The sequence below is a fragment of the Mustela erminea genome, chromosome 15 (assembly GCF_009829155.1).
Source record: "Mustela erminea isolate mMusErm1 chromosome 15, mMusErm1.Pri, whole genome shotgun sequence".
Classification (NCBI taxonomy): domain Eukaryota; kingdom Metazoa; phylum Chordata; class Mammalia; order Carnivora; family Mustelidae; genus Mustela; species Mustela erminea.
In genome coordinates, this window is record NC_045628.1 from 56464274 (window position 1) to 56484768 (window position 20495).

The 20495-nt window shown below is 37.4% G+C and overlaps 1 protein-coding gene across 1 annotated transcript in view; it reads left to right on the forward strand.

Moving 5' to 3' along the window:
• GTF2F2 (general transcription factor IIF subunit 2) overlaps positions 1-20495 on the forward strand; it is a 155997-nt gene that overhangs the window by 117699 nt on the left and 17803 nt on the right. The window contains exons 6-7 of the mRNA XM_032314486.1: positions 5034-5133; positions 19292-19435. Of these exons, the coding sequence (XP_032170377.1) occupies positions 5034-5133; positions 19292-19435 (244 nt within the window). The remainder of the gene's footprint in view (positions 1-5033; positions 5134-19291; positions 19436-20495) is intronic.

Here is a 20495-nt window from a genome sequence, read left to right on the forward strand (position 1 = left end):
ATATAATTCCTTTACTCATTAATTGCAAGCTGTGCAGTTTCTTCATTGCCACTCGGATGCATGTTCTAATAGATTAACATGTGCAGCTGTTACAGTTTCTCCAAGAAGCTCTCTTTGTCCTGTTCTCAGAATATTGAAACTTCCAATAAGTGGACTGTGTTAAAACGGGATGTCACCAGAGCCTTTCGTATTAGTGAATTGGCTCCACGGGCATCTTGGCCATTGTCCCAGCCTTCTCTCTGCCTGCCCCCACGCTGGACTTACTTCTGAAACTCCTCTTTTGTTAACCTGACTCTGGGCCAAGTATACGTGCTCTTGCTCATAGGCAGTTCCATTGCTTTACTGCTGTTCCTGCTTCTCCTTGCCTTGAGACCTACCTTTGTCTCACCCTGCAGAACGTCAGCCTCCTTCTCCCCCTTGGACGCACTCTTTACCTCTTTCACTGCTTTACTTTCCCTTTTAAAAATGAAATCAAAATCTTGAGAATATACACGTTCTTTTGTGAAACCTGTCATTTTAAGAAGAGCATAAATTGCAATCACATGCAGCTATAACACAGATGACTCCTACATTGGCAGTTGCTGGTGGAAACATTTGTAGTTTAGTGGGGGGTTTTTTGTAGTTGTTTAATTCTATCACTGATAACCAGATTAGTCAAGGCAGTGTTACTTAGGGTTTTTTGCTTAAGCAAATAGTCCGCAAGTATAAAATCAGGCATTAATGCGGGATTTCTTAATATGGGTTTTGCCCTTTTCCTTTGTGATCTAATTGTCCAATAGTGGTATCATTTGTTCATTTGCTTAACAAATATTTATTGAATTGCTTTTACATGGGATGTACTACACTTACCAAGGAGGTGAATGGAGGGTCTACTGACTAAAATTTGTAGACTTCCCTTCTGCAGTCTAGTATCTTTAAAGCAATAGAATTTGACTTTTTCCCATTTTTTTAGATTTTACCAGTGTTCATCCTTTAAAGTATTTTGGAGATGCTTATGCTACTATTTTTTTTACATGGATTTTGTATTTCTGAAATATTCTAAATAATTTAAAAATTGAATTCCCAGTATAGTATGTAAATCTTAATTAAGTATAATGAAGAAGATCTTTAAGTGATTTTGAACCATGATTGTAGCCTAATGACTCGTGACATTAACTTAATAGGAATCTTTTTTTAGGTGTTGAAAAAGAAAATGTGCCCTTCTGTATGTATGTGTATAATTGGGCTAATTGTAGGCAAGTTGATGAGTGTTAAGGAGAATTACTTATTTTGAACTTTTGAATTTTTAAAAACTTTTTATATGAATGAGATTTTAATTAGCGGTTTTATTCTGCCATGTGGCCTTTTAGGAGACTATATAGAAGAGACCATATGTTGTTAGGGACTTAATAGGTTAACTGTTTGAAACTTGGGGTAAAAGAAAAAAAAGTCCGAGTTCTAGTTCACTTTTTGCTTACTGTAAGGAAAAAGTGAGATTGAGATAATATAAGTAAAGCTTTTAACACAGTTTTCGGCACATAGTAAGTACTCTTTTAAATGTCTGTATAAATTTGTTACAGCTATTGTTTTGTTAGGATTTTAGCTGTTAGGTCATGTAGCCTTTGAGCTTTTTCTTTGCTGGGAGGAAGTAAGAGATAAAATTGGCTCTTGAGATAATAATTCCAGAAACACTAGTAATTGTTCTAGCTTTCTAAGATGGAAGTATATTCTGAATTGTCCTGAAGTGATAGTAGTAATTAGCGCTAAGTATTTTTTTAAAAGATTTTATTTATTTATTTGTCAGAGAGAGAGAGAGCACAAGCAAAGGGAGAGGCAGGCAGAGGGAGAAGCAGGCTCCCCACTGAGCAGAGAGCCTAATGCAAGGCTCAGTCCCAGGACTCAGGGATCATGACCTGAGCTGAAGGCAGAAGCTTAACGGACTGAGCCACCTAGGCATCCCATAAGTTTTTTTTTTTTTTAATGGTTTATAAAACAAAGGTAAAACAAGGTCTGGCTGCACCTAAAAATCAGAGGATATGATTTTGGTGTTACAGTTTCTTGAAAATAACACAATATTTAAAATTTTTTCTGAAAAGGACCTTTTTTTTTTTTTTTAAATGGTTAGGACAGTGAAACTTAGTTTCCTCTCAGTCCTGCCTACAACCTCTATATGTTCTTTGCTCTTCAGCTTTACGGACCAGATATTTCCAAATTTTATTATTTTGTGCAAAGCCAGAAAAAACTCATTTTGACTTTGAAGGCATGTTGAGGTCAGTGATGTTTAATTAAGTACATGGTTCAGTGGTGAAGTAGAGTTGCAAATTGTTCTGACACTTTGTGAGATAATGTTAAATGAATTTATTTGTTAGGTAAAGATCCCTGCTAACCTATTTTAAACTATTCAAGGTTGGGGCCCCTGGGTGGCTCAGTGGGTTAAGCCTCTGCCTTTGGCTCAGGTCATGATCTCAGGGTCCTGGGATTGAGCCCTTTTCTCAGCAGGGAGCCTGCTTCCCCCCCCTCTTTCTGCCTGCCTCTCTGCCTACTTGTGATCTCTGTCAAATAAATAAAATTTTTTTAAAAAAACTATTCAAGGTTTATTAAAGTATTTTAAGATTTAGTTCTTTATAGATGTCATGATTTTCAGCCCCTAGATTAACATTTTGAGTTTTGAATCATAAGATAACTTCTTTTAGTTAAAACCCTTGAAGTTGATATTTCAAATACATAATACGAAGGTTAAGTTTTTATATGAGCTCTTTATTTTTAAAAAGTTAATTCAGTGTTTTCCTTTCTAAATTTAAAAGATGAGATACTTTGAGGCTAAAAATGGCATGACACTACGGATGACAGCATTGGCTTTTAGAGCTGTTGCACTAGAATTGAAAGGAAGTGAGTGTATGCCACCTGAACTTGAATCAGGATGCAGTGCCTGCGAATGAATTCAAGTGCAAGAGTATGACAAGAATAAGTTACCACTTATAAAGACACACTTACCTAAACAAACAAAAACCCCAAGGAATTTTCAAATTGTGAAGTAATGGGAACAATTGTTTAATGTGGGAGGAAGGAGCTAGTACATGCCTCCCTCCTTGAATGTCTCATAAGATCAAATTATGGAGTGCAATGATTGAAACAGGGAAGATAATTTAGTGGAAGCATAACAGATAGATTACCATTTAGAGAGGCCAGATCCCTGAGAACTGATTCCGGTAGGGGATAAAGCTAAGATGAGAACACAAAGAGGTGTTTAGAAACAGACTGCCACTTGATTATTTCCCCCCCCCCCCACACCCCTTTCAGGGAGTTAGACATACTTACTTCTAACCCTCTGTAAACATTCCTACACCTGTCTTCACTCACTTGTTTCTTTCTTAGTCACTTGGTGGTGTCTTCTCAGCTTGGAGGAGTCATTTCCACTTGACCTTTTCGCCCCACCTCTTAAAAGCTTGGGCAGCCCTGCTCCAGCTACCCTGAAGTGCACACACCAGGGTTCGTGTTTACTTCCTAGCAGCATGCAGTCAGTCAGTCGTTATCATACCAACCCCCTGCTCCTTTTGAGTTCTGCAGTTAATTAGTTATAGATAAACATTTGTTTAATGTTTGTCTTCCACTCAAGTAAGTCTTTTCTTTATTGCTGCCTTCCCAGCCTCTGTTCCGGTGCCTGGCAGAGATAGGCACCCAGTAAACACTTGCTGAGTAATTGCCAGCAGGAGGCTTCTGCTAAAATCTGGTCATGGCACAGCTGTGGTCTGAAGCAAATATGGGAGAATGTCACTAAAGCTAGAGACATAAGCAGGGACTAGAGACATAAGCAGAGTGACAAAAAGTCATATGAAGGACCTTGTGCTTCATCCAAGAACAGTTAAGAGGCCACTGAAGGAGTATAAGTCCAAGTCTGTCTTTGGGTTGGACATCTGCCTTCTAGATCTCTTGCTAGTACTTTCTTTGTGGTTCACAGAAAGTGTATTTGGCTCATGAAAAGCAAAGTAACATTATATGATTTATGGTTACCAATACAGTAAGTTTCCAAAGGCATTTCTAGAGTACTATTCTTATGCTTTATAAAATAATCATTTTATGTATTGAAATGAGAGATACAGATTTAGAAATAGAAGAATTTAAATATTTATTTAATATTTAATTTATTAATAATTTAATATTTAACATTTGAAATATTATTTCAAATTAGAAATGACTATACTGAATTTGGGGATCACAGCAAAACCAAAACTTACAGTATTTATAACTTTTACATTTAAAAAAGCAATTACTATGTATCTAAATTCTTCTGAGTAATTCAGTGTTACATACCTAAAAATAGGCAGAAGGAAATAGATAATTAGCTTCATGCAAGGAATAAAATAAGAATGTTATAAAAATAGGTACTTTCTGGGGGCACCTGGGTGGCTCAGTTGGTTAAATGTCTGCTGGGATCGAGCCCCACGTTAGGCTCCCTGGTCAGCGGGGAGTCTGCTTCTCCCTCGCACGGTGACCCTCCCCACTGCTCCTGTCCTCACTCAAGTTTTCTCTTTCTCAAATGAATTTTTAAAAAAAAGTAGTTTTTATACTGCAAGTTGTGCTAGTTATGCTTTTTAAAGGAATTTTAAATGAAAATTCTTTTTAGTTCCTGTTCTAGTAAAAGAATTTAAAGTAATATGTTTATGGCTTTTCCCCAGAGGTGGTATTTTGAGTTATATTTCAGTTTAGATGGAGGTCTGCAATAGTTTTATACCAGTGCTGTCCGATAGAACTTTCTTCGATGCTTGAAATGTTCTGTATCTGTGCTGTCCAGTAAAGCAACCATTAGACATGAGTGTCAGCGTATTATCTATTTATCTTTATCTCTTATCAAGTGATTGGAATTTTGTAATGACTTGATTAGTTTTATACCATATAATTTAAGAAAATTCATAAAGTATTATATTAAAGTTGATACAGCTTTGGGGGTTACTTTTTATATGTTAAATATTGAGTAAGAAGATTTATAGCAATAACATTTCGGGTTTCACTCTAATAAATGAGTAAGTTTGTTAATAATGCCTTCTGTTTTTCAGATTGCAAATAGAAGAATCTTCCAAACCTGTAAGGCTATCACAACAACTGGACAAAGTTGTGACAACCAATTATAAACCTGTTGCTAATCATCAGTATAATGTAAGTCTTCATGTCGTTATTCATTCTGTTACATTTTTATTCTTTTCTGTTTTGTAGACTCTAAGGTTTTAAAAGGACTTTAGTCACACACCTGCTATTAAGTCATTGAGTTATCTAGACTGGGTAAGGAATATGATGATTTACCACGCGTGGTAGAAGATGTTCACTCTGTATCCTAAGTTAAACAATGGGAAGAAGGCAACTGTTGTTTAAGCTACTCTTGATAAATTTTTCAAAGAAATCAAACACTTCATTTTTCAGTGTTTTTAATGTTTTAAATTACGATGTCCTTAATAAATATTAGTTTTAATATGTTTTTCATTTTTCCATACCTATATAACTGGGAATTTTTAATGTATTGACAAGAAATTTTATAAGTCTGGAACAGTAGTAATTTTTCCCACTGATTTTTTTTTAAAGACTTTACTTATTTGACAGAGAGACAGTGAGAGAGGGAATACAAGCAGAGGGAGCGGGAGAGGGAGAAGCAGGTTCCCCGCAGAGCAGAGACCCCAATGTGGGCCTCGATCCCAGGACCCTGGGATCATGACCTGAGCTGAAGGCAAACGCTTAATGACTGAGCCACCCAGGCGCCCCTTTCCCATGGATTATCAAGATTGCTTTGCATAGTTTCAACTTCCACGGGCATTTTTATGGTCTCACATTATCATGCAAAGTGAGAATTGCCTGTATATATTTTTAAACCATTTTTAATTGAAGTATATCTTACATATACTATATATATTATAATATACAATACACACATATTATATACGTTATGTGCTGTGCACTGAGTGCTTCATATGATGCGTTTAGTCTTCACACTTAACCTATGAAGTAGCTACCATTACTATCCTCATTTTACAGATGAATTAACTAAGACCCTGAGAGGTTAGCTTACTTGAGGTCGCACAGCCAGTGATTAACCAATTCAGGTGTTGAACCCAGGTAGTCTGGTTTAGGAGCCACGCTCTTAGTCAACACTGTGCTATGCTGCTGCAGGTCATTAGAAGTACTGAAGGGGCTAAGGATTTGGGGTCTTGAAATACCTATAATGTAAGGAAGAATGTGATGATTTTCTGAAAATACAGTGAAACCTGAGTCAAGTCAAGTAACAATTAACAGTTGATATCTTATGTCCTACTTTGTTGCTTAACATTCTACCCGATACAGTGTTTAGGAAGAAACAATCCCTTTTTAAGACTGGCCTTAAGTATCTCGATTTAGGTGTCACAGTTTAGTATTTGTCAGACCACTTTATGAAATTTGAGTTTCTTAAGGTTATTTTACATGAGAAATAGCAAATGCCTACAGAGCCAAGCAGTCCTCCTCAGTGAGCAGAGTGCTGAAATTTAAGAAGGTAAAATGGTAAGGACTATGGTGAACTGGAGTGTGCATGCCCCTTCTTAAAAACAATATTTTTTAAATTGCTGTGCTATGTGGAGTAAATTAAGCAAATTAAAGTTCATTTGCATCCAGCCAGGCTTTCGGTTTACAGTCTCTGGTTATGCTTTCAGGGGAAACGTAAACTTAAGAAGAAGACAGGCTGAATAAGTGTCAGATAATCCAAGTCTATCTTTTTGGCTGCTGCTTTATCACAGTAAGGACAAGAAAGGCCATACTTCCCATAAACTATAAAGAGATACAGCCTTTCTGGAGAGGAGTTTGGTAATTTGTGTCCAAAGCACTATAAAGAATATATCTTTGACCCAGCAGTCTTGTATCTAAGAATGTATCATAGAAAGACAGGGCCCAAAGGTAGATAGATATACAGTAGTGTTTCTCTCTGTTATTTAAGACAAGCAAAGATTGGAAACAAATGTCCAAAATTAAGATTAAATACTTTAATGGTCATTATTTTTGGATGATAGAGGAGTTAGAATGATTTTATCCTAATTTTCTACCTTATAAAGTCTTTTTGAATTGTTGGGATCATCACAGTGAGTTGTATTGTCAAGTTGTTACAGTGGACAGTAAATAAAGCCTTTTTGATGGAATAAGAAAAGTAAGGAAGCTGGGAAAGAGTTAGTACCGGGCCATCATGAGCTCCTACCACCATTGATGAGGCAAAAAGAAAATCTATCTTGAGTCAAGCAAAGCTGGTACTTTGCTAGTAAGTTCATATTCTTACTGTTATTGGCACTATATCCAGTTGGCAGGTGTAGAAGATAGATTCCAGATTTCGTATTTTTAGGATGTTTTTATATTTTCTTTCTACTGCTAAAGTAAGTTTGAATATGTTGTATTCTGAACTCCATATTAGGATGTAACGCTACATCATCCGCTTCAAAGACTTAACATTAAGTGGCAGTTCATGGTATCAACCTTTATTAAAGTTGTCATTGCACTAGTGAGTCATTATACTAATGTAGTTATTAGCAATGAGCCATATAGTAATCTTTGGAAAGATTTTGCTTATATAAAAATAAAGATTGACTATAATCTATCATGTGGCACTATTTGAACATTTCATGAATTTTTTCCACCATGGTAGTGTATCAGAATGAATGGAGGCACCTACACAGCTTTCAAAACATATTCAGTATTATAGTATAGAAAGAGTATAAAGCTTTTGTTACTTTTATCAGAAGGAGGCTTTGATTTTTTAAAAGATTGAGAAACATCAACATAATTCAACAAGAATGACTTAGAGGTTACATAATCAAGATGTTCTATAAAATTGTAAATCCAATATGATGTTGAAATGTTTTCAGAGTTTTACCAGGTGAAATACATAAACATGAAGCCTGGTATTTCATCATAACTGTTGAGGTTCTTTGAATACAATTTTCAGGGTAAATGTAAGGAAAAAATTTTCTACAAAAATTGAAAGAAGGGCTAGAAAACGGCATATATATTTATAAAACTATATCCCTGCATTTGATCAGAAAAACCCACCTTGCATTTACTCCCTAAACCTTTCCCACCCACCTATGGCTCATAGATAAACTTACATACACAGTTGACCCTTGAACAATGTGGAGGTTAGGATCACTGATGCCCTCCCCACCCCCCACCCCCTTACACACACACACACAGAGTTAAATCCATGTATAACTTTTGACTCCCCCAAAACTTAACTTATTGGAAGCCTTCCTGGTAATATAAACAGTCAATTAACATATTTTGAATGTTATATATATTATATACTATATTCTTACAATAAAGTAAGCTAGAAATAAAAGCATTATTACGAAAATAACTCTCTCCTACAAGGAAAGAGAAAACACATTTAAAGTATTGTGTTTACTGAAAAAAAAAAACATGCTGGGACAGTAAACTTAAAAAGTCCACATAGCGCAGACCTGTCTTGTTCAAGGGTCAACTGCATGTAGAATATATATGTAATCATCTCATAATATTTGAACCCCCACTTTGTACATGGAGCTCTTCTAAGCATTATATTCAGATTTATCTCTTTAGTTCACAGACTATCTGAGATGTAATACTACCATACCTTGCCATTCAGAAAGCATTTATTGGACCAAAAAGAACACATGATTAGTATTATATTTTAGAATGTTCCCTCCTTGAAAGCTTGGCCCTGAAAAACCTTGCCTTACCTATGGGATATGACTGGTTAGGTTTCATTAAGTGGTTTTCTTCTGCCTTGAGTCTTCATTATATTTCAGAAACTACTGGTTCATGTAGGCCAGCATTTTCCAAAGTAAGTTTTGAAACACTAATCTTGGGGTGCCTGGGTGGCTTAGTCGGTTAAGTGTCTGCCTTCAGCTCAGGTCATGGTCCTGGGGTCCTGGGATTGAGCCCTGGGTCAGTCTCCCTTCTCAGTGGAGAGTCTGCTTCTCTCTCTCTCTCCCTCAAATAAATAAATAAATAAATAAATAAATAAATAAAATCTTTTTAGAAAGAAAGAAAGAAACACTAATTTAGTGAGAGTCTTCTTGAAAAAAGGAGTTGTGTAAAAAGATTAAGTGTTAAAAGAACTTATAGATTCTGATTGTGTCCTCTTCAAAATGGACACTTTAATATATAGAAATTGGGGACCTTGGAATTTGTTTAATCATATATTTTGCAAACATTTGAACATTAAATTCCCCTTCCCCCATCTTTTGTAGTGGTAAAAACAAACTTTGGGAAATAATAGGTTGTCAAAGTAGGATTTACAGGTGAGCTATTGATTGAGGGGGGAAATATTGGAACTTGTATTTACCTTGTTTTTCATGTAATAAAAGAAGGAAATTGAGCTTTAGAAATACTGTGTGGATTGACCCTAGCATCCTTATGCAGCCCCTGTGCTAGTCGGCCATTTTCAGCAGAAGAGTAGAAATTTTGCAACATTGGTGGATTGACATTGGTATTTCCAGTGCCTCACGTTTTCATTTGCCTTCAGCTTTTTAGGTTTCCTGCCAAATTCAGAGGTTTATAGAGTATAGTAACTATTATTAGCTAAATTCAGTCTTCAAAAAGGAACAAATGGTTTTAAAGGTTCCTACAAAGAAACTATAAAGATAATTAATATATTAATAAAGCAAATATATGTGAACAAGAAAGTAGAAAAACTGGTACTTTTATTCTAAAATGGTCTCTTTATCAGTCATTGTGTGAGGTGGAAACAGTGATGATGTAATCTGATGTAACAAGTACTCTTGGCCATTCCAAAGGAAATTAGCAATCTCAGTCATCCCCTGTCTTTAGTGATAATTCAGTTAATGTCTATTGTGGAAACAAAAACAACTCCAGATTTTCAAGCAGAAAGGGATTTAACATAGGGAATTGGTTACAGATGCTTTGCAAATACAAAAATGGAAGGTCTGGAGAAGGGGGTTGGTTACCGGAGATAAGGAAGCTGCTGCCACAGGAGGTATACAGAATGCACACAAAAAGAAAAAATCTCTCTTCCTCCTCCTTTCATTCTCCCTTTGCCAGAACTCCAGCTGGAAACCTGCTAGGAAGGGACTTCTGGAAATGTAGCCTTTAGGTCCCCACCAGGGCCTGGAGCTAAAGGCTTACTGAAGATAACTGATGTAGTGACCCTTAACCTTTTTGTGTGTTGGACCTTAGGTCGCATTAGCTGTTGCTGGTACAAAGCTACTCCAGTTGGCAATCCACTTAAAAATCAAGCATCCAGGGGCGCCTGGGTGGCTCAGTGGGTTAAAGCCTCTTCCTTCAGCTCAGGTCATGATCCGAGGGTCCTGGATGGAACCCCACATCGGGCTCTCTGCTCAGCGGGGAGCCTGCTTCCTCCTCTCTCTCTCTCTCTCTCTCTCTCTCTCTGCCTGCCTCTCTGCCTACTTGTGATCTCTGTCTGTCAAACAAATAAAATCTTTAGAAAAAAAGCAAAAACAAAAACCGAGCATCCAGAATGTAAAGCAAATTGCTGTATTTTGACAACAAAACCAAAATGTATTTTGTAATTGGACAAATTAAAACTTAATCTTAAAATAGTGTTTTATTTTTTATTCCATCTCTTTAAATTTTTGTTTGTGTGTGCTTTAAAATACCCGTGCATGTTAATATAGAAGTACCTTTTTACAGTTTACAAATTGATATACATAGAGTTAGCAGATGTGTAAGATTCCTTGCAGCTCCTTCCAACTCTGATTGCAAGTAAAGGTGCTTGCTTCTCTCTGTGGTTTTGTTGGCTTTGTGGACATCATCCAGCATATGTAAATTTCACAGCATTCTCTTATGTAGTAGTTTATGCTCTTAGGACTTTACTCATCAGGAATTCTGTCTTCTGTTACCTAGATGTGTTTGCCAGTGCTAGCTATACACTAGAATCCCTTGAGAAGCTTTTTTTTCCCCCCATATTACTTTTAATTACTAATCATATAACACAAATAAAAATCCTGGTTTAAGGGACACCTGGGTGGCTCAGTTGGTTGGACGACTGCCTTCGGCCCAGGTCATGATCCTGGAGTCCCGGGATCGAGTCCCGCATCGGGCTCCCAGCTCCATGGGGTGTCTGCTTCTCTCTCTGACCTTCTCCTTGTTCATGCTCTCTCTCACTGTCTCTCTCTCAAGTAAATAAATAAAATCTTAAAAAAAAAAAATCCTGGTTTAAAATATTTAAAAATTCTGGTTGAAGTTGCAAAAAATCATTCACTCTGTATATCCTTATCCTACGCTTGTCTTTAATAAGAATAAGCCTTCTAATCAGAAAGATTTAACTTGGAGCATAATAAATCTGAATATCAAATATCCTGGAAACTTTCTTTTTTCTTTTGGGTAATTTTATTTTATTCTTTTCTTTCAGTGTTCCAAGATTCATTGTTTATGCACCACACCCAGTGCTCCATGCAATACATGCCTCCTTAATACCCACCACCAGGCTCATCCAACCCCCCACCCCACTCCCCTCCAAAACCCCCAGTTTGTTTCTCAGAGTCCGCAGTCTCTCATGGTTCATCTCCCCTTCCGATTTCCCCCAACTCACTTCTCTCCATCTCCCCATGTCCTCCATGTATTCCTTATGCTCCACAAGTAAGTGAAAGCATATGTTAATTGACACTCTCTGCTTGACTTATTTCACTCAACATAATCTCCTCTAGTCATGTTGATAAAAAGTTGGAGGCATAATACTCCATTGTATATATGGACCATATCTTCTGTATCCATTCATCTGTTGAAGGGCATCTTGGCTCTTTCCACAGTTTGGTGAGTATGGCCATTGCTGCTATGAACCTTGGGGTACAGATGGCCCTTCTTTTCACTACATCTGTATCTTTGGGGTAAATACCCAGGAGTGCAATTTTAGGTCATAGGGAAGCTCTATTTTTAATTTCTTGAGGAATCTCCACACTGTTTTCCAAAGTGGCTGCACCAACTTGCATTCCCACCAACAGTGTAAGAGGGTTCCCCTTTCTCCACATCCTCTCCAACACACGTTGTTTACTGTCTTAATTGTGGCCATTCTAACTGGTGTAAGGTGGTATCTCAGTGTGGTTTCAATTTGAACCTCCCTGATGGCTAATGATAATGAACATTTTTTCATGTGTCTGTTGGCCATTTGCTTATCTTCTTTGGAGAAGGGTCTCTTCATGTCTTCTGCCCATATTTTGATGTGATGATCTGTTTTGTGTGTGTTGAATTTGAGGAGTTCTTTATAGACCTTGGATATCAGCCCTTTGTAGTGTCATTTATGAATATATTCTCTGAGAAGCTTTTTTTAAAAAAAATAATAACCTCGAGAGTTTGATTTTAATTGATCTACTGTGAAGGCCAAGTATTTTTAAAATTTTTCAAGTTCCCTGGGTAATTGTAGCACGCAGCCACTGACTCAGAGATGGAAACTTCCTAGGTCTGTCTGTTTGCCATCTTATTGGGTAGTGGCAAAAATGATACCTGAGAGGAGACCAGAAAGTCTCTTTCCACCAAACATAAGGTTTTTAAAAAGAATTAATATTTTCTTATCTTTATCATCCTCTCTGTTACCTAGCTTTTAAAAAAATTTCTCTTTCCCTTCTTTTTCCTGGCAGGAACTCTTGGTCAGAACGTGATAGGGAATTAGAAGAGTTTAACTAGAAAATTATTGTTGGAGGGAGTTGAATGATAACATAAAATCTTGAGGTAAATCTCCAGGAACTAGAGAGAAATCTTTTTTTAATCCACACTCTCTTTTCTCCAGTGTGGCAGCCAACTTTGTTGGTCTTCAGAACTAAGGTTATTGGGTTTGTTTTTTTAGTGGTGTGGTTTTTGTTTTTGTTTTTTAGTTAGGTATAGATTTGGAATTTGACTCAAGGTTATCATAGATGCCTACAGCACTGTATCATAAAGGCTTTTCAGTAGTATTTACCTAGTATTAGTAGGAGTATGCTAGGTGCTTTGTCCATTTGAATTTGCACACCATGAACTCAGAGACTCTTTAAGAATTAATTTCCTCCCCAAAGATGGCAACACACTAGGCAGTCATAGAAGCATTAAGGGTGAGGAGGATCTTTTGTAAGAATTGAAATGCAAACCATGATATTCAAGGCTGTCATGCTCCCTTCAAAAGTTAAAAGCTTCCACAAGAACTGCCTTGACAACGCAAAGTATTTCTGCAAACAACAATCTAGAAATTTACAGACATCTGTATTACAATATTTTAATTGGCGGTGGGCGGCTTTTATAATTTTAGTCAGTGATTAAGGTTTCCGTAATGATGGTTGACTCTCTATATACCATGCCGCAATGGATTTCAACATTTAGTTGCATTTTAGTCTTGAATAATTTGTTTTCTGTTGTGAAAGAAAAATTATTGTGTGTGATAGATTTTTTTTTTTTTTGGATTGTAAAATTTTTAATTGGAAACCAAATTTAAAGTCCTTTCTGAATTGACAATTATTTCTGCGCAGCTCATTATGCAGTTGATCTATGATCACTAGGGCAGATAAAATAGCGGTAATTAAAATTCACGTAATAGCTATTTCTAGTCCAGTGACGATCCTACTAATATTTTGTGGTGGCTGCTAACAAGTTGGATGTGTGACTGTTCTGAGTAGCATCATTTCCCTACCATGCTGGTACAGCAGTACAAAACAAAATGCCAAGGGGAAAAGAGCTAAAAAGAGAAGCATTAACATTATCATAACACTGTAGTCTTCTCCTTCATGAACTAGTTCATCATTTGTACTTTATTTGTAGAATGTATTTTATCAGCAGTACAAATTTTAAGTACAGTATTAAGATGACCATTTCTGTACTGTTTAGTTTTAAAAAGAAAAGCTACCTCAGGACCTTAGTTTTGTCCTGAGTATAGAGTTAGTCATTAATAATTTAATTACCATTTTTAAATGGTTATGCATATATTCATATGTATGTGTGTATACATAATTTTAATTATACATATATCCACTGGAACTACTTGCTACTACAGAGCAGAATTTAGATTATGAGTCTGCCCTGGACATTATCAAAAAAGATTTAACTAATGCTGTACTATTAAAAAATTTTGTTTTAGAACAATCTTTTGACTGATGATTCAAAGACCTGTACCCCAGAAGCAAATAATACATTATATGTTTAATTAATTAATTAATTTTTTAAAAAAAAGTATTTTCTATAGTTTATCCCTATAGTATGGGCCCTGAGGACATTTAATTTTGCCATTTGCCTTTTGTTTTTATGTAAATAATAGGATTTAATTTCTAGTACTTTAGTTTCTCTTATAAGGAATAATATTGCCAGTTTATCGTTGCTGTTATTGTTTTATATGCCTGGGTTTTCAGATTATACTTTTTAAGTGTTTTTATTCCACTAATTAAAAGTAAAGTTAGGTTGCACTGTCCCCCAGGAATTGAGCCATCAACAGACACAGTTAACACAGAACATTTCTAGTCAGCTTTCCCCCCAAAATTAAGGAAGCACCAATGTTGAATACAGTAATTTTGAGATTGAAGCAAAGTTCCTTTCCAGCTTATTCTAAATTCTTACCTTTGATTCAGGCCCTCTCGGATCTGGCATGTGGTTCTGGGGTTGGGACAACTTGGTAACAAACACTTAGAAGGCTTTTCTTTCCCCTGGCTAGTTAGAGGGTATGCCCCCTCTGAAGTGGGCCATCTGGCTTCATTAACAGATTTCTTTATAGATCTGCCTGTTTTTGGTGGGGTTTCAGTCAAAATTGAAAATATCGTAGGTCAAAAATGCGTTTAATACACCTACCCTACCAAAACACCATAGCTTAAACCAGCCTATCTGAAATGTGGTTAAGAGCATTTACATTAGCCTGCATTTGGGCCATATCGTCTGACACCAAGCCCCATTTCGTAATGCAGTGTCCTGTAATTTATTGAGTACTGTTGTGAAAGTAAAGCGGAATGGGTTTCCGTGTCTGGGTTGTTGCTGGGTGATAGCACGGCTGACCGGGAGGCTACAGTTGGCGGCCACTGCGCAGCCCCGCGGGAGAGGGTTGTACAGCAGATTGTTAGCCCGGGAAGGGATCCAGATTCAAAAACCAAATTACGGTTTCTACTGCATGCATGTTGCTTTCGCACCATCATAAAGCTGAAAAATTCGAAATCGAACCATTGGAAGTTGGAGATCGTCTATATTTGAAAACATTTTTCCTATTAATCTTCTTAGCTTCTCCAGGCATTTCGCACAAGGAAGAGTCTACCAAGGGTGGAAGCTGAGTATACCAGCGCTTCTCTCCAGGTTCCTGCATTTAACTCTTCCTCCTTCTCTCAGCATAAATTAAAACTGGGATGGGAAGACACACAGAATATCGTGCAACTGTGGCCTCATGCTGACTACAAAAGCCTAACCTTGGACCTCTGCGAGGTCCTCACTTCCTTTGTATTATTTTTCTCAAGGACTGGTGGCCTCTGTCCCATATCTCACTTAAGCCTCTGGGACTACTATAGGCTTTCTTCACCTTTCCTTAATCTGATTCTGTCTCCCTTTATTTTTCTTACCACACACCTGACTAGAGGAAAAGATTATATCAACTTCATCTCGTAGTCCAGACTTTTCTATTTCTCTGTTTTTTAGCAGTCACCTTTTCTGGATTGTTCATCTTAATGCAAAACTGAAAACTCCTCTAATGAGGTGCAACAGTGGAAGGAAGTTTCAGGATGCAAACTAAGTATAATTGTAAACAGTAAAACTATATATTTTAGAGATTGGTCAGCAAAGCAGGGCTTAAAATATTAATGCCTTAAGGCATTCCATGATATTTCTGTATCTAATCCAAAGACCCTCCTGCTTGGATTTGTGGGTTTTGTCCTGGCCTGTCATGCTTACTTTCTCCCTTCCTGATGTAGCTGTTCTCTTGCTTCTGTCCTTTACTTTCCCTCTCTCCCTTCCTTCCTCCGTCTCTCCCTCCCTCCATCCTTTTCTTCCTTCCTTCCTTTCTTCCTTTCTTTCTTTCTTTCTTTCTTTCTTTCTTTCTTTCTTTCTTTCTTTCAGGTTCCACACCTGACATGGGGCTTGAACTCATGATCCTGAGATCAAGGGTCACACACACTACCAACTGAGCCAGCCAGGCACTCCACTTCTAGTTTTCTGTTTTGTTTTGTTTTGTTTTTAAGATTTTATTTATTTATTTGACAGAGATCAAAGTAGGCAGGGTAAGGGGGGAAGCAGGCTCCTGCTACGCAGAGAGTCCGATGTGGGGCTCAATCCCAGGACCCTGGGATCATGACCGGAGCCGAAGGCAGAGGCTTTAACCAACTGAGCCACCCAGGTACCCTGAGAGAGAAAATTCTTGAACAAATCTCAAGTCCATCCCTTTTAGTCTTTGCTATCTCTTCAGCCTCCTTTCTCACTGAATCGGGACAGCCACTCTGCTCTTGCCTTTGTATTTTACATGCATGTTTTTGTCTGTTTTTCCATCTTCCCCACATTGGGAGGACTTGGATTTTCTCCTTGTTCCTGGGTTGCTCTGGTCCTTCTTTTCTCTGGTCTTACTTCTAACTCTTCTAGTCACTCTGCTCTTCTCTGACAAATTCCCTGTAGCTGTCCATAGTTGTTTCTTTCATGTGCTTGCCACCCAGAAAATCTTGAGTCCAGCCACATTCCTCCCCAGCAACACAGCCCTTTATCAGCCCTTTGTCACAGCACCTTTCACAGCATCCAGAGGTGGCTCTGTGCTCTCTGCTATTGCTATTTTTAAAATGTGCAAGGCCCTCTCTGTATATTTTAATATATGAGCCCTAAGAAAGGGATATCTTTTGAAAGAGACCATCTTATTTCACCTGTATCTTAGCGCAGTCCAAGCACACAGTCCATGCTTAACCTGTTGAGATTAATGGATTTTGAGTTTTACTCCCAAAATGCACATATCAAAAAATCAAGACAAGTTGGTTCTTTTTCCCTATCTCCTAATTTTACTTCATTGAAGGATACTCACTGTTGCCTGTGACTTGTGCCATTAATTTGAAAGTGTCTGATTATGTGTAAGATACATTTTTAGTTTGAAACTAAATTTTATCTCTTTTATAACAAATCTCTGTTGTTAAAATATAGAGAGTAAGCCTGCTATATCAGGCTGGAATTTATTCAGTAATTTAGTTGTAGATTTTGAAATGAATTTCATTTTTTTAATTTTTGAAACTAGTCCCTAGATTATAGTTAATTCCCTCTGATGCACAGGAGATTGTTCTCCGGCAGCTTTCATCCAGCCTTCGGATGCCTTATGTATTAAGTGGGCTGCTGCCGTTGATATGTATTTCCTCTAATGTGCTTTATCAAAATGAAGTGTTTCTTTAAAAGTTAAAAACTAAACCAACTGAAGGGAGTGAATATAAGTTGCATGTGTGCAGTGAAGAGTAAGTTTTTTTAAAAAGTGTTCTGTTTGAGTACAGTTGACACACAATGTTACATCAGTTTTGGGTGCACAGCCTAGCGATTCACCTTCTCAGTACATTATGCTGTGCTCAGCTCACCACAAAGGCAGCTACCCTCTGTCATCATACAGTGCTACTGCAGTATCATTGCCTGTGGTCCCTGTGCTGTACCTTTTATTCCCATGACTTATTCCATAACTGAAAGCCTTCCACCATTCCTTGGCCCATCTTGCCCCTCTTCTCACCCCTCTTCCCTCTGGCAGCCATCATTTTGCTCTCCTGTATTTATAGGTCTGATTCTTTTTGTTTACTCATTTGTTTTTTAAATTCCACATGAGTGGAATCATATGGTATTTGTCTTTCTCAGTCTGATTTTTTTCACTCAGCGTAATGCCTTCAAGGTCCATCTGTGTTGTTGCAAATGGCACAATCTCATCCTTTTAATGGCTGCATAATATTCCATTTGTGCTTGCGCATGCACACCACATTTTCTTAACCATTTGTCTACTGATGGTCTCTTAAGTTGCTTCCATATCTTGGCTATTGTAAATAATTCTGCAATAAACATAGAGATGCATTTTTTTAATTTAGTGTTTTCAGTTTCTTTGGGTAAATAACCAGTAGTGGAATTACTGGATCATATGGTATTTCTATTTTTTAATTTTTGAGGAACCTCCATGCCTTTTTTCACAGTATTTGTAGTAATTGACACAGTAATTGACATTCCCACCAACAATGCCTGAGAGTTCCCTTTTCTCTGCATCCCTGCCAACACTTGTTATTTCTTGCGTCTTTGATTTTAACCATTCTGACAGGTATAAGGTGATACCTCATTGTGGGTTTTGTTTGTATTTCTCTGATGACCGGTGATGTTGATCATCTTTTCTTGTGTTTGTTGGCCTTGTGTTTGTTCTTAGAATAATGTCTACTCAGGTCCCCTTCCCATTTTTTAATCAGATTTGGGTGGAGAGTTTTAGTGTTAAGTTGTAAAAGTTCTGTATAGGTTTTGGGTATTAACTCCTTATTGAATATATAATTTGCAAATATCTTCTCCCATTCAGTAGGCCAGCTAATAAAATGTAATATTTTTTTCAAGTGATCCAATCCCTGGATCAGATCTCTCTGTAGGAGAGAATTTATACTTTCTTTTAGTGCCATTGCTTTCAAATTGGGGTACATAGAGGTACACAAAACTACAGGACAAACATACCACTTGCTCCTAGAGTGTCATTTGTATTTGAATGAGAGATTTTATTTTTGTATTACAAATAAAGGTATATTATATAGGTGAATTTAGAGTTCACACGAATTTTTAAGGTAAAACGGAGATTTTTGGAAAAACAGTTTGCTTGTGCCTGAGTACTGAGTATAAATTCACCCTTTCCTGTTGGTAAGTTTACTTCATGTTATAGGAGAAGAAACAAGCTCAAGGTCACACAGAGCTGGGAAGAGAAAAGGCCTCACTGTCCACGTTCTTTTCCTTTTACCAGTGCTTCTCAAACTTTGCACTTCCTAGAGAACCTCTTCTGTAACCAGTCTGCCTTTTAATTCCCTGTCTGTCCTGAAAAACTTCAATTTTGAAAGATGTCACTTACCAAACTGCATCTGTCAGAGAAGCTATTTTACTGTATTTGAGATAATCAAAAACAAAAGAAACTGCAAGTTGGACTTTCTGACTCAGTAGCCACACTGAATTGTTCTAATTTGGCAAACAAAGGCTATTTGGGAGCAAATGAAGACATTAATAAAGCCTTAGAAAAGAATGAAGGGGGGTCCCTGGGTGGCTCAGTTGGTTAAGCAACTACCTTTGCCTCAGGTCATGATCCCGGAGTCTCGGGATCGAGTCCCACATCGTGCTCCCTGCTCGGCAGGGTATTTATTTCAGAGTGAGCATGTTGGATTGATGCCTTTATTTTTCTGTTTGCACCTAGATTGAATATGAGAGGAAAAAGAAAGAAGATGGAAAACGGGCTCGAGCTGATAAACAACACGTTTTGGACATGCTATTTTCGGCATTTGAGAAACATCAGTATTATAATCTTAAGGACTTGGTGGACATCACAAAACAGCCTGTGGTATGTGTTTGCTCACGCTGATCCCTTCAGTATGTCTTGCTTTATTTAGATGATGTTATTGAAGAGAAGGGTATCATATGTGATGTAGCTCACATGTACCTTTGCTAACGTCAGGGTTTATTTTCAACACTCAGAAAAGATGTCTTAATATTCCACATTGGCGTTGAACCTGAAGTCTTTGTTATATATCCTTTCTCATCTTTCTTTTGTTCCCCTAGGTCTCTCCAAAAAAAAAAAAAAAGACTCAGCTTCTTCATTTGTTTGCAAATGTGCCCCCTAAAAGAACCATATTCTTTTAAGAGCCATACAGATCTGTCATGATGAAGGTGTTTATCCCTGTCATGTAATGAAATGGGCTCTTCTTTAATGGATTTTTCTCTTTTTAATCAGAATTAACCTAGCACTAGCATGAGGTCCCTTTAAACTTGAGCTATACTGCCCCACAGTACTTGTTGAGGTTGTGGTTGGGTTGGCCTGTTCTACATTTTCAAGGAAAAATTGAATAAACTGATGTTTTAGATTTTATGTTTGTTCTATAAATAATCAATTTTTTTCCTGCTCCAGACTTTTGTGCTTATTTGCTAACAATTTGTTATTTCTAATCTATTTAAAATACTGGTAACAAGGGGTGCCTGGGTGGCTCAGGTTGTGATCCGGGGGTCCTGGGATCAGGCCCCACATGGGGTTCCCTGCTCAGCAGGAAGCCTGCTTCTCCCTCTCCAACTCCCTCTGCTTGTATTCCCTCTCTCGCTGTCTCTTGCTCTGTCAAATAAATAAATAAAATCTTTTAAAAAAATAAAATAAAATACAAAAAAACTAGTAACAAATAAGAAATCCAAATCTCTTTTCTCCAATCTCCAAGTCACATTTCCTTCTATGTGACTTTCTTAACCTAACATTAGCAAAGCAGCAAATTGAATTATAACAGTATTTATTTACAAGTTTTTAAAAAAATTAAATGGAGGGGCACTTGGGTGGCTCAGTGGGTTAAGCCGCTGCCTTCGGCTCAGGTCATGATCTCAGGGTCCTGGGATCGAGTCCTGCATCGGGCTCTCTGCTC